The sequence below is a fragment of the Salvelinus alpinus genome, chromosome 15, assembly GCF_045679555.1.
Source record: "Salvelinus alpinus chromosome 15, SLU_Salpinus.1, whole genome shotgun sequence".
Taxonomy (NCBI): Eukaryota; Metazoa; Chordata; class Actinopteri; order Salmoniformes; family Salmonidae; genus Salvelinus; species Salvelinus alpinus.
This window is the reverse complement of record NC_092100.1, coordinates 49,884,129-49,912,058: the sequence shown is the minus strand read 5'-3', so window position 1 is coordinate 49,912,058 and position 27,930 is coordinate 49,884,129. Positions and strand designations below refer to the sequence as shown.

The following is a 27,930-nucleotide window of genomic DNA, read 5'->3' as shown; positions in this document are numbered from 1 at the left end:
GCCTTGAAACGTGCTGTTCTATTTCCTCTTTAAACGTCAGGTTTTGCCAGACAATGTGGTTCCAGCTTCATAAGACCAAAACAACAGAGCTACTTTAATCACAGGCTCAAGTACTGGCAATTATTATCTTCAAGCAGGATGTGGAGAGCGATTATTGGCAATGCCAATACACAACAACGCAACAGCTGCCAGCATGAGCCAAAGTCAAAGCTCCCCACAAGATCCCACATGACATGACATTGCAAAAACTATTTCACGTGCATGAAAAATAGTTCACCAATGACTGTTATAATCAGCATGGTCTCTGAAGTGGCTAGATGAACCTTCAGGAGTTTCATGTTCCATTGCAGCATATGTGACATTCTGACTGTCTCTGAGGTGCCGGATGACATAGAAACAAATCTGGTTTATTCATATTATGGGATGCTCACTTCGGCAGATGTTGCCCTAGTTACTGAACTGTTGTCCTGATATTTGCATTTGTCTCAGGATGTTTAACTGGGTGGTGAAAGTGGTTCCTCAGCCCCCTGACGCCCCTGGCTCTCTGGGACAGGAGACAGCCAATCCCGCACCTGCATCACCAGTAAGAACACACTAATCACACCTGCTCACAAATCAACTCACCTGTATACCCCGATCACCTCACAAGATATCACCAAAAATATTTTAAAAATTACAAAAAATATATATTATTTATGACTTGTCCTCTTCACATTACCTGATTGTCTCTCTCCATCTTTCTCTCCAAAAGCAAAAAGTGTCTAAAGATGAGGTCAAAAAAAAAGGTAATGCCTCTGTTCTTCAAACAGTGTATCATAGCTTTGTAAAACAATGAAACAACTGTGAACACGTGTGTTTTATAAATGCCTATTCAATTTGTTAACCCTCTTCTTCGCTTCTGTTTTATGTACGTGAATCTCAACAGTCAATGCAAAACCAGCCAAACAGAAGGAAGAGGATATTTCAGAGGACAATGGGTATGTGTGTAAAATTTGACCTGTGAGCAGTCTGGTCTGCTTGCATACAGACTTTTTGCCATGATGGTGATGATGATGATCTCTCTCTCTCTCTCAGTATTCAGAGTCAGAGTCAGAGTGGAGTGATGACCTGGCTCTCCAATGGCTTCACCAGTGCTCTGCCTCAACCAACAGGCACCCCTAACCTCAGCAGATCCAACTCTGTATCCAGGGTGAATGTTAGACTGTACCAAACACTACCTGTATCAATCGACCAGTCTGTAATTGAGTCAGTGTAGGTCTTTTTTAAGCTGTATAAAGGGTTAATATGTGATTCTATGTTTCTCTAATTCTATCCCTCCACTTTCTGCTTCCATCCATCAGTCGCTGCAGGAGGTACAAAGAGAGGACGAAAGGTACAAATAGAGGACTTTTTTGAAGTGTTGGTTTTGTTGATTCTGTTGACATTTTTGTTGTTGTATATTACTTCAAAGTATGTTGAAATGTGGAAATATATCATATTTTTCAAAAAAGTTTGATAGCTCTATTAATTGACTGACGATTCCTACTTCCAACAGGAATGGGGTGATTAAGTGGATAGCAGAGGGACTGAGCAAAGTGGTGCCTCAGCCGGATGACAAGTACAGAGAGGATATTCGAGAGGAGGAGGAGGAGGAGACAGAGGTGAGTTGACACTATCATGTCACCATGTCACGGTTTCTGTGGAAGTAGATTGTAGATGTATTTTTTCAGGAGAGCACGTGGTGCTCCAGGTCCACTGGCTCCAGGTCATCTATAAGTCTTTGCTAGGTAAAGCCCCGCCTTATCTCAGCTCAATGGTCACCTCAGCAACACTCACCCGTAGCACACGCTCCATCAGGTATATTTCACTGGTCATCCCCAAAGCCAACACTTACTTTGGCCGCCTTTCCTTCTAGTTCTCTGCTGCCAATGACTGGAACGAGTTGCAAAAATCACTGAAGCTGGAGACTTATATCTCCCTCTCTAACTTTAAGCATCAGCTGTCAGAGCAGCTTACCGATCACTGTACCTGTACACAACCAATCTGTAAATACCACACCCAACTACCTCATCCCCATATTGTTATTTTATCTTCTTGCTCTTTTGCACCCCAGTAGCTCTACTTGCACATCATCATCTGCACATCTATCACTCCAGTGTTAATGCTAAATTGTAATTATTTCGTCTCTATGGTCTATTTATTGCCTTACCTCCCTACTCTTCTACATTTGCACACACTGTACATAGATTTTTTCTATTGTGTTATTATGTGTATTTCTGTGTTGTTGTTTTTGTCGCACTGCTTTGCTTTATCTTGGCCAGGTCGCAGTTGTAAATGAGAACTTGTTCTCAACTGGCCTACCTGGTTAAATAAAGGTGATAAAAATAAATATATACTTTATTCCTAGATTAAACATAAATTTAAAACATCATTTTTGTCAGGTTGCCTCATAATAGCTTTTAAACAATATAATAACTTTTAAAACATAATTACTACATGCCTAGTAATGATGCTACATTAAAATCTTAGCTCCCCATGATAACGCGATATTCTCACTTAAAATCACTTTTGTAAAACAATTCTGCTCCCCGCTTGATGAATAACCGGCGATGGTCTATAATGATGTAACAGGCTTTTGAATAACTAGCTTAATCAAAGCCAATGGTGTCACAGGGCTTTCAGAGAGCTGTGAATGAGACGCGAAAGCAACGTAATACCACAAGAGAGGTTTAGAAATGTAATAATCTGTTATGAGATCCATGGTGTTAAGACATTACCGACTTCCTCTCACCATTATCTCATAAGTGTCTACTCCATTTAACTATTTCTTATACAGTAGGCTTACTGTTAGTTTTAAAAGCATCGAGCCCTCTTAAAACTGAGTGGTTATGGCTTCCCAGGCTCTCCCGAGGTCCGCCTGCTGTAGTTTCAATTATATTCTTGTTCAGCTTTCAGACATTAGCTTGGGGGGTGCTGATTATTCATATCTGACATGCTGATTATTCATATCTGACATAACAAAAATGCCATTTTGCAGGAGTTTCTTTTTCTAATCCCCGTAACAAGTTTTTCTTACTTTATGTTCCTTTATGTACTTAAGACGCACGAAGAGTATATCGCAGAGCCATGTGTAAGTACAGCTAAATAACAGGCTGTATCTGGGCCGGACACCCATCTACCCCCTGAGTAGTCTGAGTAGTCGTACAATCAGTAGTCTGCAATCAATCCACCATAGCATTTGCTCTAAAGCTTCACATGCGTTCAAACATTTATTTGAAGGATTCAAGGATAGAATAGAAATGGTGAAGTTGTGGACAAATGATATCAATGATTGATGAAATCTACTCCTTATCTTACAGACACGTGCAATAGGATACATTGCTAATGATTATGACACGAAAACATTTTTCTGAACATTTGAGCAGCATTCTTTTCCACCTTCTTATAAGTTGCACACAATTCACATATTCCAGATCCTGTGGTTAAAGAAAGTTTCAAATTCATAGGTACAGATATGGGTACAATTATATCAGTAGATTCCTAATTCCTTTAAAACAACACCCTGCCATACATAACTGGACATCAGAGGAGCATTTTAAACTATTATAATGTAATAACACACCATAAAATGATCAAAACAGTAATATGGTAAATATTCCATATAACCTTCATTGTAAAAATGAAAGTTTGTGACTCTGGCTTCTTTTTTTCAGGTTTATAACATGAAAGATGTGCCAGGTATATGTTTACATTTGTCACACAGCAATCCCATTTTTTTGAGTACTGGTATGTCACAAAAGTTGTAACTTCTTTGACTCATTGTTGATTACTTATAACCGGTTATTGATGGGGTCTATTGTCTGTCTAGACGCAGAGCCCCTCCCACACATACCTGTGGTGGAGATCTTTTCAGACGATGAGGAAGAGGATCGGGTACCACAGTTCCCCCTCAAGTGAGTCACACAGAGACCTCCCTCCCCCCCACCCCCTCCCGCCTTGCCTTCCATCCTTACCTCACTGAACAGACACATCTCCACAGCCAAATCCACCTTTACTTGCTGACAAAGCTTGTCTTAATCCTAATCCTCTCCCACCCCCCCTCCTCTCTCTCTATCCCCCCTCTCTCTCTTTCTTCCTCCCTGTCTGTCTTGTGTTGCAGAGTGGTTAACTGGATTAAGAATGTTATTCCTCAGCCTGTGATGCTCCCTGCAGGTTACGTAGAGGCCCAGAGTAAGGCCCAGAGCAAGAGGTCATCTCTTGACAAAGGTACAGCCAGAGTTTAAATGTTTGAGGCCGGTTACCTGGACATACGCTGATTGTACAAACATTAGAAACGCCTTCCTAATATTGAGTTGCACCCCCTTTTGCACTCAGAACAGCCTCGATTCGTTGGTGCACGGACTCTACAAGGTGTCGAAAGCGTCCCACAGGGGATCCTGGCCCATGTTGACTCCAATGTTTCCCTCAGTTGGGTCAAGTTGGCTGGATGTCCTTTGGGTGGTGGATCATTCTTGATAAACACAGGAAACGCAGTGTTGCAGTTTATGACACACTCAAACCGGTGCGCCTGGCACCTACTACCATACCCCATTTGTTTAAAGGCACTTTTTCTTTTGTCTGGTCCAATCACCCTCTGAATGGCACCCGTACACAATTCATGTCTCAAGGCTTAAAAATCCTTCTTTAACCTGTCTCCTCCCCTTCATCTACACTGATGGAAGTGTATTTAACAAGTGACATCAATAAGGGATCATAGCTTACAGTCTATGTCATGGAACGAGCACGTTCCATGTCCACTAAGTGTAGATTAAGTGTCCACTAAGTGTAGATTAAGCCTAGTCCTGGACTAAGAAGCATACTCAGTGGAGGATCTCAATTGAAATAACTTTCTAGTCCCGGACTAGGCTTTATCTGTGTCCAGGAAACTGGTCCTTATAGTCTAAATCTACTAGCTGTACATCTATGCTACTGTTGTACACCTGTCTTCTCCTTTCCTCTCAGTTTTGTCGCCACCTCCTGAGTCTCTCAAAGGTGACGAGGACTCACAAAACTCCAAGTAAGTTTCACCCGAGGGCGCTATGCTACTCCTGTCACAATGTAGGCTCAGCTGTCTGTATGTGTCAGTTTGTAAGTTTCTGTGTTCCTTTTGGCCCGTTAGTAAGGTGTTTCTCTGTGTACCACAGTGTCGTGGGCTGGTTTGTGACGGGCCTCGGCCTCAAGATGCCACAGCCTGTCGCGAGATCAAGAGATGACGTTGAAGTTGTGCAGAATGGTAAGTGTTTATTATTATTATTATTATTTATTTTTTACATTTCTCTTCCCTTCAGAATGATGTCCCAGTTCAAAATAAAATCAGTTCTTAAATCACATAATAGACTCACATTCTATTTCATTTATTTAATTGTCTTTTTTACTAAGTGTTAAAGAACCAAAGAGACCGTAACCCTCTCCTTCTGTTGGTCTGTTTCAGACAGACCCTAACTCAGTCCATCTTCTGTAGGTCTGTTTCAGACAGACCCTAACTCAGTCCATCTTCTGTAGGTCTGTTTCAGACAGACCCTAACTCAGTCCATCTTCTGTAGGTCTGTTTCAGACAGACCCTAACTCAGTCCATCTTCTGTAGGTCTGTTTCAGACAGACCCTAACTCAGTCCATCTTCTGTAGGTCTGTTTCAGACAGATCCTAACTCAGTCCATCTTCTGTTGGTCTGTTTCAGACAGACCCTAACTCAGTCCATCTTCTGTAGGTCTGTTTCAGACAGATCCTAACTCAGTCCATCTTCTGCTGCTCTGTTTCAGACAGTACCTAACACAGTCCATTTTCTGTTGGTCCGTTTCAGACAGACCCTAACTCAGTCCATCTTCTGTAGGTCTGTTTCAGACAGACCCTAACTCAGTCCATCTTCTGTAGGTCTGTTTCAGACAGACCCTAACTCAGTCCATCTTCTGTTGGTCTGTTTCAGACAGACCCTAACTCAGTCCATCTTCTGTAGGTCTGTTTCAGACAGATCCTAACTCAGTCCATCTTCTGTTGGTCCGTTTCAGACAGATCCTAACTCAGTCCATCTTCTGTAGGTCTTTCAGACAGATCCTAACTCAGTCCATTTTCTGCTGGTCTTTCAGACAGATCCTAACTCAGTCCATCTTCTGTTGGTCCGTTTCAGACAGATCCTAACTCAGTCCATTTTCTGCTGGTCTTTCAGACAGATCCTAACTCAGTCCATTTTCTGCTGGTCTTTCAGACAGATCCTAACTCAGTCCATCTTCTGTTGGTCCGTTTCAGACAGACCCTAACTCAGTCCATTTTCTGCTGGTCTTTCAGACAGATCCTAACTCAGTCCATCTTCTGTTGGTCCGTTTCAGACAGATCCTAACTCCATCTTCTGTTGGTCCGTTTCAGACAGACCCTAACTCAGTCCATCTTCTGTTGGTCCGTTTCAGACAGACCCTAACTCGGTCCATCTTCCACTGCTCTGTTTCAGACAGAACCTAACTCAGTCCATCTTCTGTTGGTCTGTTTCAGACAGACCCTAACTCAGTCCATCTTCTGCTTCTCCGTTTCAGACAGACCCTAACTCAGTCCATCTTCTGTTGGTCCGTTTCAGACAGACCCTAACTCGGTCCATCTTCCACTGCTCTGTTTCAGACAGAACCTAACTCAGTCCATCTTCTGTTGGTCTGTTTCAGACAGAACCTAACTCAGTCCATCTTCTGTTGGTCCGTTTCAGACAGACCCTAACTCGGTCCATCTTCTGTTGGTCCGTTTCAGACAGACCCTAACTCAGTCCATCTTCTGTTGGTCCGTTTCAGACAGACCCTAACTCAGTCCATCTTCTGTTGGTCCGTTTCAGACAGACCCTAACTCGGTCCATCTTCCACTGCTCTGTTTCAGACAGAACCTAACTCAGTCCATCTTCTGTTGGTCTGTTTCAGACAGACCCTAACTCAGTCCATCTTCTGCTTCTCCGTTTCAGACAGACCCTAACTCAGTCCATCTTCTGTTGGTCCGTTTCAGACAGACCCTAACTCGGTCCATCTTCCACTGCTCTGTTTCAGACAGAACCTAACTCAGTCCATCTTCTGTTGGTCTGTTTCAGACAGAACCTAACTCAGTCCATCTTCTGTTGGTCTGTTTCAGACAGACCCTAACTCAGTCCATCTTCTGTTGGTCCGTTTCAGACAGACCCTAACTCAGTCCATCTTCCACTGCTCTGTTTCAGACAGAACCTAACTCAGTCCATCTTCTCCTACTGACATAGATGATTGTGGACATTTATACAGCTCAACTGATCAACCCGGTAGCTGTGAGACATTGCTTCAAAAGAAATTGAACTCCCCTTTCTTTATGGATTTGTAGATATTTTTGTTTGATTTTAAATGTATATAGTCAGTGTATGTCAGTTTATTAAAATTAACTGTTTGTCTGTTGATGTCAGTTATTCAACTCTTGTCGATATGTAGCAAGAAATGGGTCTTGTCTTCATTGAAGTAATCTTTGCAATAATTTGGATGCATTAAGAGATTATATTAGAAAATACATACAGACACATAGAGCTATCAGGCAACATTGATACTCATAGTTTATGTACATGAAAGATACCATATTAAACTACCATCTTGTATTGTATGCCTGTGGCATAATTGCACATCAAAAACTTAAGCCATGAGAGATTATTTTATGACACTAAAAAAGCGCACATAAAAAAACGACATGTTTTGCCCGTGTGACCTATTCTCATCGCCTTGAACTATGTGGCCTAAGGTTGTAATGTTATTTATTTTGATTTGATTGAATTTACTTGAGTGAAATCCACAAAAGAGGATTTGACAAACACAGTCAAGGCAATCAAGTTATTATAAAGTAGATTATAAATTATGACATAATGTCTGAACAGTATGGCTGACAGTATAAAAACATGTGAAATATTATTTAAAAAATAATAAAGATGTCATATGAAATATTATGTGTCATGTTAAGAGATTGATGATATGAAATTCAACAAAACATTTGCACACTATTCCTTTGGGCGTATTGCTTTTAAATGGAAAATAAAATAAGAGGATGTCATATTTTAATTGTGGATTTGAAATATTTCCCTCAATTCAAATGCTACACCTCCAACACAATTGATTCTTCACATTAACATGTTGACTCTGGGTGCCGTGTCATGTCCAGACAAAGACAGTGACCTACTGTGTGGCTGCTTGTCCCACAGTCTCTAAACAACCCAAAGCAGTGGACCTGGTTCTGGAGGAAGTAGTAGAAGCAGACCTGAAGGATCTGAATCAGGAAGTGCCATCCAAGGCTATGCAGTCAGAACCACCACAGCCTTTTAAGCCCGCACAGACGACACAGCCAACACAGACGACACAGCCAACACAGACGACTCAGTCACAGCCGGCACAGCCAAAACAACCAGTGAAACCAGAAGAGCCTGAACAGACTCTTCCAAATGTGCCAGAGTCTACAACACCATCGCTGGAGGATGCTGAGACTCAGACGGGCAGGTGGACTCCCTTCATAGAGAGCATCAAGAGAGAGGCTGAGGGCGTAGCTATGGCTACCATGGAGGAACGGTAAGGAAGGAGTCAGACAAGATCAAATATTTATGTAGAATATCACAGCAGCCTACACACAGTCACTAATTCACACATTCAGTCAGGTTATGGTGATCCAACAAAAGTTGCATATCTTCTCATGGGGTTAACCAGATTTTTGTTTTTTTTCAGTCTGATGGAGTAATACAATTAGCTAAATAAAGTTAACTTGGGTGCTACACATGACATACTAGTAATATCCCAGAACGTGCACATCTCTGCAGGATGACCCAGGAGCGCGTGGATTTGGTGCGAATGGCGGAGGAGGTGGCCAGACACACAGCTGAGACGGCCATCAGGCAGATGCAAGAGGCACAATCAATCAAGCTTTCCATTCACAGCCAGGAAGCCATTCTGGAAGAAGACGAGGACCCAGAGTAAGTTGTCACTCAGGCCTCAACCTCCTCGGGGTCCCCTGCCTACTCCAGAGAGAATGCATAGGCTAGCTCCAACCACCTGCTGCCCTAGACTTATATAGAAATAAATGTAACATTTATTGGGGTCATGGTTTGAGACAACTGGCCATAAACGTGGGAAGTCCCTATATGCCTGTACACGTATGTGAGGGGAGGTAGGACTGTGTTTGTCTTATCTGTGTCCATGTCATGCCCTGAACAGGTTACACATGCTACGGGAGGAGGAGAGTGAGGTGGAGCACACTAAGAATAAGATGACAGAGTAAGATATACCCACTCATACACTCTTAGAAAAAAAGGTGCTATCTAGAACCTAAAAGGGTTCTTTAGCTGTCATCATAGGAGAACTCTTTGAAGAAGCCTTTTCAGGGTTCTACATGGGACCCAAACGGGTTCTACCTGGAACCAAAAAGGGTTCTCATATGGGGACAGCCGAAGAACCCTTTTGGAACCCTTTTTTCTAAGCGTGTAGAATAAGATGGTTTAAGAATAACCGGGAACAAAGAGAGGGGCATATGCCCATAAAGGTTCTACAGTACCTTTGTGAAATTCACTAGCTGTCTCAATGCTTCTCAGAGTGAAAAACAACAACAGTAGGCTATGTGTTTGCACTGTCAGTTGGTAACTTGTTACACCAATGTAAAGTATTTTCCTCTGCAGGACCTGAGAAAGTGCTTTGTGTCATATTATTTAGGTATTTGCTAGGGCAAAAACCAAAACGTGCACAGGGCGCTCATGACCCAGTTAGGGAAACCCTGCCATAATCCACTGCAAACTAGCCTATCATCAACAATTTGTGTAATCACATTCACATCGAGCATTTCTTGCCCAGGCTCGTTCCAAATCTCTCGTGGATGCCCGCTTAGCGTCATTTTATCCTCATCCTCATAGAAACCACATCGCTTCCCTTGCCAAAATGGTCCCCTCTCGACGGTTGCCTTAGTAACTGAGCGCACTTCCTATTTTTCCGCTTCGACGCGGGTATAGGATGGCGCAGGTTTGTCTCGAGTGAATCCATTGAGGGAGACGATTCTCTCTCTATTGCAAAACTTTTAAACCCAGCAGAACATTTGCAGACTTGACAACATATTCGTTCATGTCGCAAAGATGCGTCTTAGGAGGGATACTATTACCTAATGCACTCGAAATATCTTGAGTGTCCAAGTGAGTACTGTAATTAGCCTGTCAAGGCTGCCTTGTCCATATTATGCGAATTGTTTTGACCCAGATGTAACACTTATGTACCTGTTGCTAACCGTTTACTGACAACAAACTAAATGTCTGAAAATATGTTTTGTTTATTCCAAACTGTACACTTATTTCTTCTAGGGAATTATCTTGATTGGCTACTGAACTGGTTGCTAGGTTGATTACATAATGCAGGGTATTAGTAGGCTAGCATTAGCAAGTGAGCTGTTTTGTTGTTGCTCTACCTATGCAATATGGTTTTAGGGGGGAGGCATTATGATCATCAGGGAGAAACATTCTGTTGTGTTAATATCATTGTGTGCATATTTCTCTGATGTAGCCCTAACTGCCCATGTACTGTAGGTGTCAGGTGTGTCCTGCTAAGGAGGAGCCAGTGGATGCAGCAAAAAGTGTTGCTCAGTCAGAGCGTGACTCTGCATCACCCGACGTTGAACCAGAGCCCCAGGAAGAGCTAAAGTCCCAGAGGGCCTCTCCATCCCCTCCTCCCAGCCCAGAACCAGATCCAGTCAAGACAGCAGAGCCTGACCCTAAACCAAAGGCCCAGGATGCCAAAGTAGCACCTGAACCGGTGACCCAACAACCACAGAAAGCAGAGGGGGCAGAGGACGGAACCACACCTGACACCACTACCAAGGTAAAGTCACAGTAATGGTTTCTCCTGAGGCCTGTGCAGCTGTGGTACCTGTCAGTAAATGCTATTCCCTGCTGTTGTTCAGTCACTCATGGCTGTTCTGTTCCTCTTTTCTGCTTACTGTCTCTGCAGGAGGAGGGGGAGACTGCAGAGGAGGGTGGCTGTGGTGGTAAATATTTGTTCATTATAATACGATTGTGTTTATGTTTGTAAGGGAATATTGTAATTTAATGTGTTTCTTGGTTTGAAAGTTGCAAGTCCCATGATGGACCTGACCAATCCTTTATCTGCGGAGAATGCATTGACCACCACCACGTGTGTGTGTGTGTGTGTGTGTGTGTGTGTGTGTGTGTGCGTGCGTGCGTGTTGCGTCCATGCGTGCATTCATGATCTCTCACAGTGTAGGGATGAATATTTTCAATACCGGGAATAATTCATATTTATCCAGAGTGTCCCGGGAAATAGAGCAAAGTGCCTATTTAAAGTGTTTAAAACCAAGATATGGTCACAATGCCAGGGTTCTCCCCAAATAAGAGTGGCGCAGTGCCACTTTGTTGGCTTGACTACGCCACTATGTAAAGATTTCAGAGTAAATTAAACTGATATTTAGTAATGACAGAGTAACTATCTTTGATCAAAGTTGCTAAGCTTGCTAGATAACCTCTTTCAACGAATGAGATATCTCCTATATTTGGCAAAATCGAGTTGATGATTATACAGATAGCAGATCAGCTCATGAATAACGGGGAGATGAAGAGTGGAAACTGTTTAAATATCATTATACAACGGGTGGGACTAATCCTGAATGCTGATTTGTTAAAAGCGCATTCCAGCCGGTGTCTATTCCACAAGTTACCACCGGCTAAATCTATGACGTTAAAATGCCTATTTACTCTGTTCCATCTGACTGCACAATCCACTGTCTCATCATCCCAGGCAGGGAAATAAACTTGATCTCCACTATAAAAAGCCTCTAGACATTATCTCACATTTATTTTAGACTAACATTTAGTTTTCAACAGCGGAGATTTGTATCAACCTTCTCCGATATTTGCAACATTGTTTCAATATTCAAATTGGATCTCCAACTGTCCCATAGTAATGAACAAGTAGGGGTTGGGACGAGAGAGAGAGGCAGGCGAAATCATGAATAAGCTTATACAAAGAAATGTCAATTGAAAAAAGGTACAACGAAACGAAGTGCAGCTAGTTGGCAGTCTTTCCAGCTTCAGTTTGAAGTTATTGTGTTAGCTGTGTTGTTGGCTAGCTCCTCTGAACAACAGTGTCCTGACGAGAGAGCACATTTTCTATGCCAGGCGAAATCGTGCCTCATTAGCTCATTGTTATGGATGTATGCAAATAAATATCACTAGAAAACAGCTTAAACAAATGCAGCTACTGTTGTTAGCCGTAGTTGGCTAGCTAGCAAGCAAGGGATAAGAACGATGCCAGACAGTATGGCAATGGAACATTTTGAACGAATGACTGGGTTGCTTCCATAAATACAGAACAAAAGACTGAACAACCAGGTCGTGTCTCTGGCATACCGAACCAATAGAACAAGCGACCAGCCGGCTTGGTTAGCAACCCCAGATTTTTGGGGGGACTATATATTGTGGAAGGATGAAATAATATGAATAAATTCATCAAAATTAAAAAACAATATGAAAATATGAAAATGTCATTATTTGAATATGTTGGTAACCCGTTGTATAAAAGTGATAATGCCCCCGAAGCCGACTTCGTCTCGGGCCTAACAACACCCGTGCCAATATATCCTCCAAACACCAGCTTCTCGGGCATTATCACATAAACGTATCTTAACGGGGACCAACTCTGTTTTAAAATATCTGTATCTAAACTCATACCGTTTGTTGATCACACATTCTCTACCGAAGCTCTCGTATGGGCAGCAAGTCGAGACCGCGCAGAGAAGAGGGGGAAATGTCAAAACATACTGTACAGACTCAATGGTTGCTAACATGGGAAGAAGCCTGTCCATGATAGGGCGTTTCTCTGTTTTCTTGACGTCTCAGTCGACTAGACAGGGCCTACAGGCTCTAGTTTGGTCGGACCTGGACTACTGCCCAGCTGTGTGGTCATGTGCGGCAAAGAAGGGCATAAGTAAATTGCAGTTGTTCCAGAACAAAGCAGCACGTATAGCACTTAGATGTACACGGAGGGAAAGTGTCAGTAACATGCATGTCAGTCTCTTCTGGCTCAAAGTTGAGGAGATATTGACTGCATCGCTATTGGTCTTTGTGCAAGGTGTTGAAGTGTTGAAGGTACCGACCTGTCTGTTCAAGCAGTTGGCACACAGTTCAGACACTCATCGGTACAACACATGCAACCAGAGGTCTCTTCACAGTCCCCAGGTCCAGAACAGAGGCTGGGAAACGCACAGTATTAAATAGAGCCATGACTACATGGAACTCTCTGCCACCCCAGGTAACTCAAGCTAGCAATAAAACCAGTTTAAAAAAACAGATAAAAGAACACCTTACTGCACAAAGGGGACTGTGAAGAGACACAGCCATTTTATATATATTGAATTGAAATTTGCACTGTACTATGTATTAGACCTAGATATTGTGTGTATGTACTGATATGTATAGTTCTTTCGATGCAGAACCCACCATTGGTGTGTGTGTCAAAGACCTCTATTTTCATAACCATCTGACCATGGTCAGCTGACATGAAAGTAGAGCTCTTTGTCCACGCACACCAGTGGTGGGTTTTGCGTCGAAAGAAAGATGCATATGCAGAAAATAACCCCATACGTTCTGTAAAATATGGTGGTGGATCTTTGATGTTATGGAGTTATTTTGCTTCCACTGGTCCTGGCGCCCTTCTTAAGGTCAAGTTTACCCAGTAACAGGACATTTAAAAAAAAATCTGGTTGCCGGTTTTTGTATTATTTATTTTTTAAATATAAATAAGGGTGACAATAATCATGGACCTGACTGTTTATATATATTTTTTGAGGAGGGGTGCGGGGGCCCCCTAGCGTGACCGCTTATGTTGATTTTTCCCAGGGCCGGCCCTAATTAGGATGAGTGTTGTCTAGTGCCTGACTGACGGTATTGTGCTCTCCTCCCAGTCCCTGCCAGCTGTGATGCAGTAAAGAGCTGTCTCATGCGTGTTCCCCACGCGCCTGCGTGCCTCGACAGCTTCAACAACCTGCTGAAAGAGCACAACATCACCCCTCCTAAACTTCCCCCTATGCCCCAGCTCCCCACCAATCTCTCCCAGTTTACCTCCCAGGTCACCCAGCTAGTGCCCTCTCTCCCCCCAGAACTTGCCCAAGAGCTCTCCCAGTACACTCGGCCATTCACCCAAATGTCCCAGCGTGTTTCCCAACTGCCACAACAGATCTCTCAACTGCCCCAAATGATGTCCCAACTTCCCCAGCAGCTCCAAGTTCAAATAACTCAGGAGTTACCCGGTCTACCCACCAACCTAACCCAGCAGTTATCGAACTTACCCCAAACCCTGGCCAATATCCCCAGCCAGATATACAGCTTACCTCAGCGAGCGGGACAATCCTACACCAACGTGCAGAACCGCCTGAACAGCCTTATGCCTCAGGATGCCTAAGCAGCAGCAGCAGAATCCTGACCTGGAGATGGACCAGATGATCCGCCAGGTCCCCCTCCACCACCGCCCCCCGACCCGCACCCCCTCCCCGTCCTCCCCCAATAGTACCCTGGAGATGCCCAACGTGCCCTCCTACCCCCAACTGCCCCCCATCAGCCTGTCCAGGCAGCTGTCAGGGCTTTCCAACCCCGCCTTCCACATCGAGGACGACCCCACGTCCGCTCGGCCCTCAGGTGATTCAGCGGCAGCCCACAGACGTCCCGCTCTGGCATGCTGCCCCGTTCAGTGCTGTGCCGTGCTTAGATCTGCTGGGCTATGTTGTGTTGTCGTCCGTTGTTGACACTAGCACTGCGTTCGTTGTTGTTGTTGTTTGGATCCTGTGGTTCCAGGAAGCTCTTGCTTTAAATGGTCTACTCTGTTTGTTCTCTGTGTGTTTTGTTTTGTTTTTGTTCTTATAGATTAGTTTCAGCTGTCTGTTTTGTGATAGGTAATGTCTGTTTTGTGATTGGTAATGTCTGTTTTGTGATAGGTAATGTCTGTTTTGTGATTGGTAATGTCTGTTTTGTGATAGGTAATGTCTGTTTTGTGATTGGTAATGTCTGTTTTGTGATAGGTAATGTCTGTTTTGTGATTGGTAATGTCTGTTTTGTGATAGGTAATGTCTGTTTTGTGATTGGTAATGTCTGTTTTGTGATAGGTAATGTCTGTTTTGTGATAGGTAATGTCTGTTTTGTGATAGGTAAGCATTCAAGTGGCACTTGAACAACAGAGGAAGAGTCAGAGTATAGGCCACTTGTAGTGTCCTGTTTAGTGTCTAGCATGTGTTTACCACAGTTCAAAAGCCTCATTACTAGCTGTGTTCCACTTCCCCATAACATCCCTGGAGAATAGTTTAGTCAAATTAGTGTCTTCCTGTTTCTTCCCCAGCGAGCTCCAGGCTCAGTGTGCACCCTGCTGTCAACGTGGAGGATGTGGATTCAGGCGGAGGGGGGCACCATCGACACATTCGCCAAATCCTCACCCCCCAGGACCCCAACCTCAAGACCCTGACCGTACCCAGAGTGTCAAAAGCCAGCCGCCAGAGGTGAGCCCACACTCCCAAATGAAATTGCTTCCACTTGGAATAAGGGTATTGTATACATGTAAAGCAGCTAAACACATAACCGCTGTCTAAGTAATGTATAATACTGTACTAGTTCTACTACCATTGAATTGATTTATTTCCCAATCTATAATTATATCTTCTAAATGTATGTTTTCTTTTTCTCTCCTATATTGCTTTGGCCAAAACAGCAAAGTTGCTGATAAAGAGTAAGAGCGGAGCATGGATACACAATAGTCGATCTTAGACCAGGGTTCCCCAACTGGCGGCCTGCGGGTGGTGTTATTTGGCCCCCCAAGTTTTCTGAGCAAATTTTTTAAATAACGTGTTTTTTTTTGGGGGGGGGGGGGGGGGGCGACATAATAGACTGTAAAAACACCAGGAAATCAGCTCCAAGTGATTTTAATTTAAGAAATCTGTTCAGGTATTCCCACGCATAATAGAGAGACACGTGATCATATACAAATGTAAGCAAAGTTTGAAATGATTATGTTTTAGTCAAATATTATATCTGTTCGGACCTCTTGTGTCCAATTTGTAGTCTACGTTCCGTCCCCCCGACCATCCGCTCAAGGAAAAAACGGCCCTCGGCTGAATCCAGTTGATGCTCCCTGTCTTAGACTGTATTTCAAATGTGCAGTGCTCTCTGTTTTCTTTGTGGATAGCCCCATCCACATGGTGTGTAGTGTCTCTTTACCTCTCCTTCTACTGGCTGCGTCTCTCAATAGCATGTTCACCTGTGTTTGCAGTCCTTCGTTCGGGCTGCTCTGCTTTGTATTGCGTTGCGCTGTTCTGTCTCATGTTGTGATGTGTTTGTTCTGTTCCGTGTTTCTGTTGTCTGCTATGGCTGTCAGTCATGTCAGTACTAATAGTCAATCAACAGATGAGGAGTATATTGCACTGCATCTCCAGTGTGGCATCTGGTCGTCTGTCCTGTGACTCATTATACGAATGCTTTTGGTGATTGTTTGGGATTATGATTCTCTCCCTCTTCTACCTCATTCTGTTTCTCGGATTTGCTTCATCCGCCTCTCTTCCTCAACCATCTCCCCAACCATTGGCTCGGATTTGCTTCATCCGCCTCTCTTCCTCAACCATCTCCCCAACCATTGGCTCGGATTTGCTTCATCCGCCTCTCTTCCTCAACCATCTCCCCAACCATTGGCTCGGATTTGCTTCATCCGCCTCTCTTCCTCAACCATCTCCCCAACCATTGGCTCGGATTTGCTTCATCCGCCTCTCTTCCTCAACCATCTCCCCAACCATTGGAGTTATTCCACCCGCACAGCAACACACACTCTCACTCTCACACACTCCTCTGTCCCTGTTGATGGAACCATGGGCTGACCTAGTGAGAGGAATCCCAGGAAGGTGTAAGATATGCAGTCATTGTCACGTCAAGGATCCATCCATCCGTCAATCCACAAGTCACCATTTTTCCAATCATCAACAATTCCCCCAGACTGCATCGCGCCACTCCTTCACCCCATCCTAACTTGTGTGCCTCTCTGTATAGTTTTTAGAATTGTTTACTGTATACTCAAAAGAGCTGATGCTCAAGATAGTTCAGGGCCTCATTCAGGGTACATGCATGTTAAACCAACATAATGTTATCATGTTCGACCATGTTCCACATACTGTATTTCCCTTCCTGTGTAGACTGTAATGCCCATGGCAAGGCCAAGACTGCAGGGAACACTCTGATAACAGGGCAGGGTCCAAATGAGAGCAGCCTTGGTCTTTCCTCTCCATCTGTCTCTGGATCAGTTCTGTGCTTAGTTTCCTACTGCGCCTCAGTGGTGTTCCCTGCCTCCCCTCCACAGAAAGAACCTGCACTCTCAGAGTGAGGATGATGATGAAGAGGAGACTGAGACCGCAGTGAGGGCGTGGCCTAGCCAGTCCAGCATCCTCAGTGGAGACGATGGGTGAATACTGATACCTCCACATCCCCGCTGTTAGCTAGCTACATGTGTCTCCTGCACAAAATGTGTTGGCCAGTGGGCGTCGACAATGTGGTCAGAATGACCTTTCTCATAGCATCAGTGAATGTTTTTAGAAAGGTCGTATTGACGGAAATTCTGACACTTAGAAGTGTGTGGGAGACATTTTCCCATTTTATCGGTGCTTTTATTCACACCAACATAAGAAGAGTCCGTGTGGAACTGTGTGTTGTTCATATTTACTTCAGAAGAACAGTGATGTGTGATGTCAGGGAAAGTGTTTGGGACAGGTGTGTGTGTGTTAATTAACCCATGGATGTTTTGTGTTTGAAGGCTGAAGGAGCGGCCTGCGTCGTCCGCTAGCCAGGCCAGCTACGTGGTGAACGAGCGCCTACAGGAGCTGGTCAAGATGTTTAAGGAGAGGACAGAGAGGGCCAAAGAGAAACTCATAGACCCAGATGACTCTGATGATGACAGTCCCACTGCCTGTGTGTAACAACGTGTACACTCTGGTCATGTGCTCAATATACACAACACTTGCAACACATAGACAGATACAGTTACAAACACACATGGGTTACGAACAATGAGCCTGTTTGACAATACTACCAATAGGGGCGCTAATGTCAAAAGAGACCGTAATACTCCCAAAGCAATTGGACATTTCGAAAAAGTAATTCACTCCATGGCTAATATGACAGTTGTTGTGAAGGGTTACAATAGCTTTTATTTCCAAGTGCTAACACACAGCGACACACAGCACAGCTCGGGCCCTCCGGTCACACACAAGTGAGCCGCATCAGGAAATACTTCCGCAAACACTTCCTTTTTTTTCCACTTACCCAGAGTCAGATGAACTCATGGATACCATTTTATGTCTCTGAGTGCAGTTTGAAGGAAGTTGAAGGTAGCAAATTGTTAGCTTAGTGTAATTGCTGGAAGTCTCCAGGAACTACTAACCAGCTCCTCACAAAAGCAGGGAAATATACCTTCTAACTACACCAAAGCTGGGTGGTTGGTCATTTAAAGCCTTACACCGCTATACATAGTAATCAATATTTTATACATTTGTTAATTTTACTGATAATCCTAAGGAACGAGATTCTCTCCACTTCCTCATTCTGTCCCGTTGTCGCATAGAGATGTATAGAGATCGTACAGTTTTGTCTATCTCAATGGCCGTGCTCTCACGGACGCCATAATGAGACAGATACAACGTTGCGATCTCTATACATCTCTATGTGTCAACTGGACAGAGTGAGGAAGGGGATAAAATATAGATTATCATGTATAGCTTTGTAAGACTATAAATGACCAACCACCCAGCTTTGGTGTAGTTAGAAGGTATATTTCCCTGCTTTTGTGAGGAGCTGGTTAGTAGTTCCTGGAGATTTCCAGCAATTACACTAAGCTAACGATATTCTACTTTAACTTTCTTCAAGTATCCCTTTAACCTGACCTTTCACCTCTGACCTGTGACTCTCTTCTGTTCTCTCACCTGCAGCCCCTGTGAGAGCTCCAACACCTCCTCCTGCACCTCCAGAGGAGCCGGAGGAGGAAGCACAACCAGCTTCCCCTGAGAGGGAGATGGAGGAGCAGCAACCCCAGTCTAGACTGTGCTGCAAGGTGACGTCTCCTCGCTGGATCAGATCCCTGCTTCACTACCGCTTCCCCTCTAGCATCGACCCCTTCACCAGTGAGCTCCCCCTCCGCCGAGCATACACTACCTCCTCCTCTTCTACTCCTCCTTTAACCCTCCTCTCTCATCCTCCTGCTTTCCTCCTCCCTGCTCCTAATCTTGTAGTCAACCCTCTTCCTCTCCTCCCTTTTCGACTCCAACTCTATTGCCTTCTCCTGTATAGACTTCCTTTTGCTTTTATCAGAATGTTAGTTTGGCTCCACCAAGTGGTGAATGGGTTGATCTTTCAGTGACCTAAATTGTTGATCCTGTCATTCAGTACCAGTCAAAAGTTTTAGAACATCTACTCATTCAATGTTTTTTCTTTATTTTTTACTATTTTCTACATTATAGAATAATAGTGAAGACATCAAAACTATGAAATAACAAATGGAATCATGTAGTAACCAAAAAAGTGTTAAACAAATAAAAAATATATTTTATATTTGAGATTCTTCCAAGTAGCCACCCTTTGCCTTGATGACAGCTTTGTACACTGTTGGAATTCTCTCAACCAGCTTCACTTGGAATGCTTTTCCAACAGTCTTGAAGGAGTTCCCACATATGCTGAGCACTTGTTGGTTGCTTTTCCTTCACTCTGCGGTCCAATTCATCCCAAACCATCCCAATTGGGTTGAGGTCGGGTGATTGTGGAGGCCAGGTCATCTGATGCAGCACTCCATCACTACCCTTCTTGGTCAAATAGCCCTAACACAGCCTGGAGGTGTGTTTTGGGTCATTGTCCTGTTTAAAAACAAATGAATTATATTCCCACTAAGCGCAAACCAGATGGGATGGCATATCGCTGCAGAATGCTGTGGTAGCCATGCTGGTTAAGTGTGCCTTGAATTCTAAATAAATCGCAGGCAGTGTCACCAGCAAAGCACCCCCACACCATCACACCTCATCCTCCATGTTTCATGGTGGGAACCACACATGCAGAGATCATCCGTTCACCTACTCTGCATCTCAGAAAGACACGGCGGTTAGAACCAAAAATCTCAAATATGGACTCCTCAGAACAAAGGACAGCTTTCCACTGGTCTAATGTCCATTGCTTTTGTTTCTTGGCCCAAGCAAGTCTCTTATTCTTATTGGTGTTCTTCAGTAGTGGTTTCTTTGAAGAAATTTGACCTGATTCACGCAGTCTCTGAACAGTTGATGTTGAGATGTGTCTGTTACTTGAACTCTGTGAAGCATTTATTTGGGCTACAATTTCTGAAGCTGGTAACTCTAATGAACTTATCTTCTGCAGAAGATGTAACTCTGGGTCTTCCTTTCCTGTGGCGGTCCTCATGAGAACCAGTTTCATCATAGCGCTTGGTGGTTTTTGCGACTGCACTTGAAGAAATTTTAAAAGTTCTAGAAATGTTCCGTATTGACTGACCTTCATGTCTTAAAGTAATGATGGACTGTCTTTTCTCTTTGCTTATTTGAGCTGTTCTTGCCATAATATGGACTTGGTCTTTTACCAAATAAGGCTATTTTCTGTATACCACCCCTACCTTGTCACAACACAGCTGATTGGCTCACATGTATTAAGAAGGAAAGAAATTCCACAAATGAACTTTGAACAAGGCACACCTGTTAATTGAAATGCCTTCCAGGTGACTACCCCATGAAGCTGGTTGAGAGAATGCCAAGAGTGTGCAAAGCTGTCATCAAGGCAAAGGGTGGCTACTTTGAAGAATCTCAAATATAAAATACATTTTGATTTGTTTAACACTTTTTTGGCTACTACATGATTCCATATGTAATATTTAATCGTTTTGATGTCTTCACTATTATTCTACAATGTAGAAAATAGTAAAAATAAAGAAAAACCCTTGAATGTGTAGGTGTCCAAACTTTCGACTGGCACTGTACCTGCTCTTTCTTTTGAAGAGTGGGGATGATGCTTAGGGAACTTCAGCCTTTGCTGGAGGTTGACACTGCTTCTCTCTCTCTAGATCTGGTCTATGTGCTGTGGCTATTTTTCGTCACCTTGGCGTGGAACTGGAACGTGTGGCTGATCCCGATGCGCTGGGCCTTCCCCTACCAGACCCCTAGTAACATCTACCTGTGGCTGCTAGCCGACTACCTGTGTGACCTCATCTACATCCTGGACATCATGGTCTTCCAGCCCCGCCTGCAGTTTGTCCGCGGTGGCGACATAGTGGTGATTCAGCCAGCTTAAGGCGACATATAACTGCAGTTGTTAAATGGCACTATGTTGACGTATTCCACGGAGACCATGTTGCCAGACGAGAGTTTATGTCTCAAATAGATTTTCCAGATACAACACACAGAAATACACGTCAAAAGCATTGATGTATGTGTTTTTCTTTGTTTACATTGCAGTTTGACAAAAAGGACATGCGAAAGAATTACATGAAAACTTTCCGGTTCAAGGTAGATCTTCAGCTGAAAATGTTACAGAATTCACTACTGAACAGCTTTGAACGAGAGGCTGTTTTTAAGCGATGTAATGAGGTGTCCGTTTATTTTCTGAGCGTATCTGCGTTGACTGCGTTTCCCTGGGTTCCAGATGGATGTCGTCAGTCTTGTGCCACTGGAATTGTTCTATTTTAAAACTGGGATCAACCCACTCCTCCGCTTCCCACGGCTACTAAAGGCAAGGCTCACCTGCCACCTGTGTGGTCCACCTGGGTAGACCGTGTCACATACAATCGTGTTATTCACACTGCGATGAAAATACGTTATCTTTCTGAATTCTCCAGGTAATGTCTTTCTTCGAGTTCAACGACCGTCTTGAGGCCATCCTGACCAAAGCCTATGTTTACAGGTGAGCACAGTCAACATGTTGTTTTGATCTGTATCGCCAGGCTCAGATCACAATGAATAGGATTATATGGACGGTGGGGGACCTGATCCTAGATAAGCACTCCTATTAATGTGAGACGCTTTTAGAATGCAGGCCCTGGTCTTTCTGAGAGAAGTGAGGGGCAGCTCAGTATGTATAACCCAGTCTCTTTCCTTCTGTCCGGTTTGATTAGAGTGATCCGGACCACCACCTACCTGCTGTACTGCCTCCACTGCAACGCCTGTCTGTTCTACTGGATCTCTGCGTATGAAGGTCTGGGCTCCACGAAGTGGGTCTATGATGGGAAGGGCAACAGGTGTGTGGAATCACCTTTGTTAACCTCATATCTTTACACTATCATCGTTTAATTGTCCCTCTAATCCAGTTTTTTTTCTTTCTCAGTTACATCCGCTGCTACTACTTTGCTGTGAAGACTCTGATCACCATTGGTGGACTGCCGGAGCCCACAACGCTCTTTGAAATCATCTTTCAGCTCATCAACTACTTTGTAGGAGTGTTTGCCTTTTCCATCATGATAGGACAGGTTGGTGACCACATTATCAATACATGTGTTTGAGAGTGCATTATGTAAAATATGATAGTGTGTTTATGGATGAAATATCTAGATGTTATGATATTTGCTGTTTAACAAGACTACTACTCTTTATCTAGCTCTGAATCCTTATTTGACCATTTGTGCTATTATAAGCTGATTAAACTGTCAATGGCTGTTGTGATTGGTGTCGACTCCTGATTGGGAAATGACCGTCTCTTGCAGATGAGAGATGTGGTTGGTGCAGCCACTTCCGGACAGACGTACTACAGAGCATGCATGGACAACACTGTCAAATACATGGCCTCCTACCGTATCCCCAAAGACGTGCAAAACCGGGTCAAAACCTGGTACAACTACACCTGGCAGTCCCAGGGCATGCTGGGTAGGGACATGTTACTTTTCATTGGGTTGTGTTGCATTGCTTTGTCTTGTGTTGACTCTGTTGGTGTCTATGCAGATGAACAGGAGCTTCTGGTCCAGCTCCCAGACAAGATGAGGCTGGACATCGCTGTGGATGTCAACTATGACATTGTCAGTAAAGTCTCTCTCTTCCAGGTGCGTAAGTCTTCGGGCCTCTTCAGGCTGTCTCAGAAGATTTAAAGAGCTCTATCTCTCTATATTTCTCGACCAACGCTTTCTTCTCCCTTTCAGGGTTGCGACAGACAGATGATCTTTGACATGTTAAAGAGTCTGAGGTCTGTTGTTTACCTCCCGGGGGACTATGTCTGCAAAAAGGTAAAGGCTAAAGCTAGATCCACCTCTTTAGCGAGTTTGTGTGCGTGCATCTCTTTTTTAATGTTTTTACTGTGCAGTCTGTATGCACTCTGCTCCTTGTTCTTTGTGTAAGGCAAACTGTAAAGAACAGGAGATCTGTCCAGTTGTCTGACTGCCCCTCTGTGTTTCAGGGCGAGGTTGGACGGGAGATGTACATCATCAAGGCCGGGGAGGTGCAGGTGGTGGGCGGGCCAGACGGGAAGACCGTGTTTGTCACACTGAAGTCGGGGTCAGTGTTTGGGGAAATCAGGTGAGCATCCTGTTGTCAAGTCTGACGTGTGCTCTTTATCTCTCTGAAGCAAGCGCGGACATTTTATCCAGGAAAAAGTACTTTTTCCTCCTTAAATGTTTTCTCTTTGGGTTGAAAGCTTGCTTGCAGTGGGTGGAGGAAACAGGAGAACAGCCAACGTAGTGGCTCATGGCTTCACCAACCTGTTCATCCTGGACAAGAAGGACCTCAATGAGATTTTAGTGCATTACCCCGAGTCTCAGAAGCTGCTCCGCAAGAAAGCAAGGTGAGAGAGAGGAAAAAGTGACTAAAACCTACTTTATTTATTTATGAGAATCCACTGATATTATGGCTGCCTCGAAGTTCATCATTTTTAGAGTGTAATGTAGTACACTATAAGAATTTCTGCATTATTTGTAACTTATTTTGTACATAATGTTTCTGCCACCGTCTCTTATGACCAAAAAGAGCTTCTAGATGTCAGGACAGCGATTACTCACCTCGTACTAGTCGAAGATTTTTTCTTTAAGGATTTACTCCAGACACCCTACAAGGCCCTCATCCCGTCATTGGCAGGAGAAAGAAACAGAGATATCGGGGACGTAGGTCGGGGTGCCTTGTAAGGATGTGACGGCGAGTGGGTAATCTGCCTCTACCATCAGTCCTATTAGCCAATAAATAAAAATAGACAAGCTACGATCACGAATATCCTACCAACGGGACATTAAAAACTGTAATAACTTATGTTTCACCGAGACGTGGCTGAACGACGACATGAATAACATACAGCTGGCAGGGTTTACGCTGCATTTGTAAACAACAGCTGGTGCACGAAATCTAATATTAAGGAAGTCTTGAGGTTTTGATCGCCTGAGGTAGAGTATCTCATGATAAGCTGTAGACTGTAGACACACTATTTACCAAGAGAGTTTTCATCCATATTTTTTTAAAGCATAGTCCCATGTTTCAAGCAGACCACCATAGTCCCAGGAGGATAGAATTATGTTCAGATTTGCCAAATGTAGGGAGAGCTTTGTACACGTCTCTGTGTGTGGAGTAAAGGTGGTCTAGAGTTTTATTCCCGCTGGTTGCACATTTTAAAATGCTGGTAGAAATGAGGTAAAATGGATTTAAGTTTCCCTGCATTAAAGTCCCCGGCTACTAGGAGCGCCACCTCAGGATGATAATTTTCCTGTTTGCTTATGGTCTTATACAGCTCATTGAATGCGGGTTTAGTGCCAGCTCGGAGTACACTCTAACCCGGACATTCACAAGGCCGCAGGGCCAGACAGATTACCAGGACGTGTACTCCGATCATGCCCTGACCAACTGGCAAGTGTCTTCACTGGCATTTTCAACCTGTCCCTAACTGAGTCTGTATTACCAACATGTTTCAAGGAGACCACCATAGTACCTGTGCCCAAGAAGACTAAGGTAACCTGCCTAAATGACTACCGACCCATGGCACTCACGTTTGTAACCATGAAGTGCTTTGAAAGGCTGGTCATGGCTCACATCAACACCATTATCCCAGAAACCCTAGACCCTCTCCAATTTGCATACCGCCCCAACAAATCCACAGATGATGCAATTTCTATTGCACTCCACACTGCCCTTTCCCACCTGGACAAAAGGAACACCTACGTGAGAATGCTATTCATTGACTACAGCTCAGTGTTCAACACAATAGTGCCCTCAAAGCTCATCACTAAGCTAAGGACCCTGGGACTAAACACCTCCCTCTGCAACTGGATCCTGGACTTCCTGACGGGCCGCCCCCAGGTGGTAAGGGTAGGTAACAACACACAGATCCTCAACATGGGGGCCCCTCAGGGGTGCGTGCTCAGTCCCCTCCTGTACTCCCTGTTCACTCATGACTGCATGGCCAGGCACGACTCCAACACCATCATTAGGTTTGCCGACAACACAACAGTGGTAGGCCTGATCACCGGCAACAATGAGACAGCCTATAGGGAGGAGGTCAGAGACCTGGCCGTGTGGTGCCAGGATAGCAACCTCTCCCTCAACGTGATAAGACAAAGGAGATGATTGTGGGCTACAGGAAAAGGTGGACCGAGCACACCCCTATTCTCATCGAAGGGCTGCAATGGAGCAGGTTGAGAACTTCAGGTTCCTTGGTGTCCACATCACCAACAATCTATCATGGTCCAAGCACACCAAGACAGTCGTGAAGAGGGCACAACAAAGCCTATTCCTCCTCAGGAGACTGAAAAGATTTGGCATGGGTACTCAGATCCTCAAAAAGTTCTACAGCTGCACCATCGAGAGCATCCTGACTGGTTGCATCACTGCCTGGTATGACAACTGCTCGACCCCCGACCGCAAGGCACTACAAAGGGTAGTGCATACGGCCCAGTACATCACTGGGGCCAAGCTTCCTGCCATCCAGGACCTCTATACCAGGCGGTGTCAGAGGAAGGCCCTAAAAATTGTCAAAGACTCCAGACACCCTAGTCATAGACTATTCTCTCTGCTACCGCACGGCAAGCGGTACCGGAGCGCCAAGTCTAAGTCCAAAAGGCTTCTTAACATCTTCTCCCCCCGAGACATAAGACTCCTGAACAGCTAATCAAACGCCTACCCAGACAATTTTTTACTTAACACTTATTTTTCTTAAAACTGCATTGTTGGTTAAGGGCTTGTAGGTTACCATTTCACTGTAAGATCTACACTTGTTATATTCGGCGCATATGACAAATACAATTTGATTTGATTTGTTTGATGTTTCTGGCTACAGGAATATGCTGACAAAAGACAAGAAGCCTCAGGAGCCTCCGAAGGAGCCGGCCCAGGTGATTCCTCCTCGGACAGAGACACCCAAGCTACTTAAAGCTGCTCTGGAGATGGCTCGTCAGAAAACAGGCCTCAAAGGGACCCTTGCAAAGATTAAGGAGAACACCAACATATCCAGTATTTCGCTTCAGGTATGGTATTCGCTGTACAAAAACACACACATTGTCTATACAGACACAATCCACCCACACCCACCCACCCACCCACCCACACACACGCACACACGCACGCACACACGCACACACACTGAATGAGCTAACCTCTCTGTTTCCCCACAGCCCTCAATGTCCTCCTCCCTGACCCCCCTGTCCCCAGTCTCTCCAGTCTCCAGTCTGGACCCAGAGCGCAAGTCTGGCATCATGTCCCCAACCTCAGACAGCTCCACGTTGCTCCGCCCCGCCTCCCATTGTCACAGAGGTGAGACGCTGTCCAAGGAGCAGGGCAACGTGGCGGAAGAAGAGGCAGGAGAGAGTGGGAAGAGGAAAGAAAAGAGAAAGCCATGAGTTGTCTCCAAAAGCTTTAAGAGCAGTCTTCATGTGGAGAAATGGATGCAGTTGTTTATCCCTCTATACTCTGTTGCAGAGAGGGAGACCAGAGAGAAGAGCCATGGGTCCTAAAGATCATCCAATTATGTCTCAGGAGTCACAGAGTCACAGTTCCTGTTCCGTTATATCTATAGACTCTTTTTTTTTTTTACCTCACTGACTGTCTTATCCCCTTGACACTTATGTATAGGGCCTAGGCTACCTAATTCCACAGGGATGACGAAACGGGTGCTAAACTGATGTCTTCGACATTGCACTATATGTTTGTGTTTACAATCCCAGGGGTAAATGTACCAATCAGCAATAATTGACACAGACATCATCTCGTTACGGAGATAACAAAGCGGTCACACAGGGTAGAGCTGTATGCGTGTGTGTGTGGGGGGAGTGTGTGTGTGTGTTGGTGGGGGGGGGGGGGGGGGGGTCTCGCCAGGTCTTCTGTTATGTCTGCTTTCGGAAACAAATTCCTTCTCCTAAACCCTAGTTTTGTTAATTTCCTATTTATTCAGCAAGGGGAGAATTGTGATTGGGAAATACTATAAAGATGTTGGAATGTGAGGAAAGATTTTGCTGATGTTTATAAGAAATGTTTACGTTTTGTAAAGATGACCAGTTATTTATAGAGTTTTGTTCAATGGAATATGTTATTTTTGCCTTATTTTTCATGGCCCTTGAGGTAGTGTTTAGTGTTTCTGGGGTGAATGGGTCAAATATGTATATATTTTTTAACTGAAATGTTGAAACGTGTACAGGCCTAGATTTAAAAATGTATACAAATGTCAGCATGTAAATCTAAATATTGTTGTATGTGCACAGGTAGCAGTGGAGCTAATCATTTCATCAAGACTGGTATGCTGACAGTTCACCATGCCAGACAATCAAAGATGTACTTTAGAGCCAACAGCTATAGCTAACAAATTCATTTGGAATTTAGCTGAACAAAGGATGACAACAGTTACAACAGCTTTTGACATGATGGGTATGTTTAAAATGACTGTTTATCATTTTTTTACTAACTTGACAGATCAGAAGAAGACTCATGTCCACAATCTATACATGT

At 44.2% G+C, this 27,930-nt stretch overlaps 1 protein-coding gene across 1 annotated transcript; it reads left to right on the top strand.

The window, feature by feature from the left end:
* Positions 1–490: 490 nt before the first annotated feature.
* Positions 491–27,262, top strand: LOC139540256 (cyclic nucleotide-gated channel beta-1-like). Its single transcript, XM_071343938.1, has 34 exons — positions 491–583; positions 752–785; positions 926–977; positions 1,075–1,189; positions 1,341–1,372; positions 1,535–1,640; positions 3,693–3,717; positions 3,848–3,932; positions 4,139–4,245; positions 4,981–5,035; positions 5,163–5,251; positions 8,195–8,555; positions 8,801–8,953; positions 9,195–9,254; positions 10,544–10,835; positions 10,965–11,001; positions 15,357–15,513; positions 15,723–15,740; positions 17,355–17,456; positions 17,805–17,959; positions 18,976–19,167; positions 21,099–21,307; positions 21,490–21,540; positions 21,677–21,763; positions 21,870–21,934; positions 22,146–22,268; positions 22,355–22,496; positions 22,731–22,890; positions 22,966–23,063; positions 23,160–23,243; positions 23,414–23,532; positions 23,651–23,797; positions 26,270–26,456; positions 26,604–27,262. Exons 1-34 carry the CDS (start codon positions 491–493, stop codon positions 26,826–26,828), a joined length of 4,017 nt encoding a protein of 1,338 aa, XP_071200039.1. The 3' UTR covers positions 26,829–27,262.
* The last annotated feature ends 668 nt before the right edge of the window (positions 27,263–27,930 follow it).

What these genes read in the sequence shown, in the direction of transcription:
- LOC139540256 (XM_071343938.1), top strand. Translation starts at nt 491, where the DNA reads ATGTTTAACTGGGTGGTGAAAGTGGTTCCTCAGCCCCCTGACGCCCCT. An exon ending in GAGGACTCACAAAACTCCAA is followed by an intron (nt 5,036 to 5,162) that starts GTAAGTTTCACC and finishes TGTGTACCACAG; the next exon opens with TGTCGTGGGCTGGTTTGTGA. An exon ending in TTTCCATCATGATAGGACAG is followed by an intron (nt 22,497 to 22,730) that starts GTTGGTGACCAC and finishes CGTCTCTTGCAG; the next exon opens with ATGAGAGATGTGGTTGGTGC.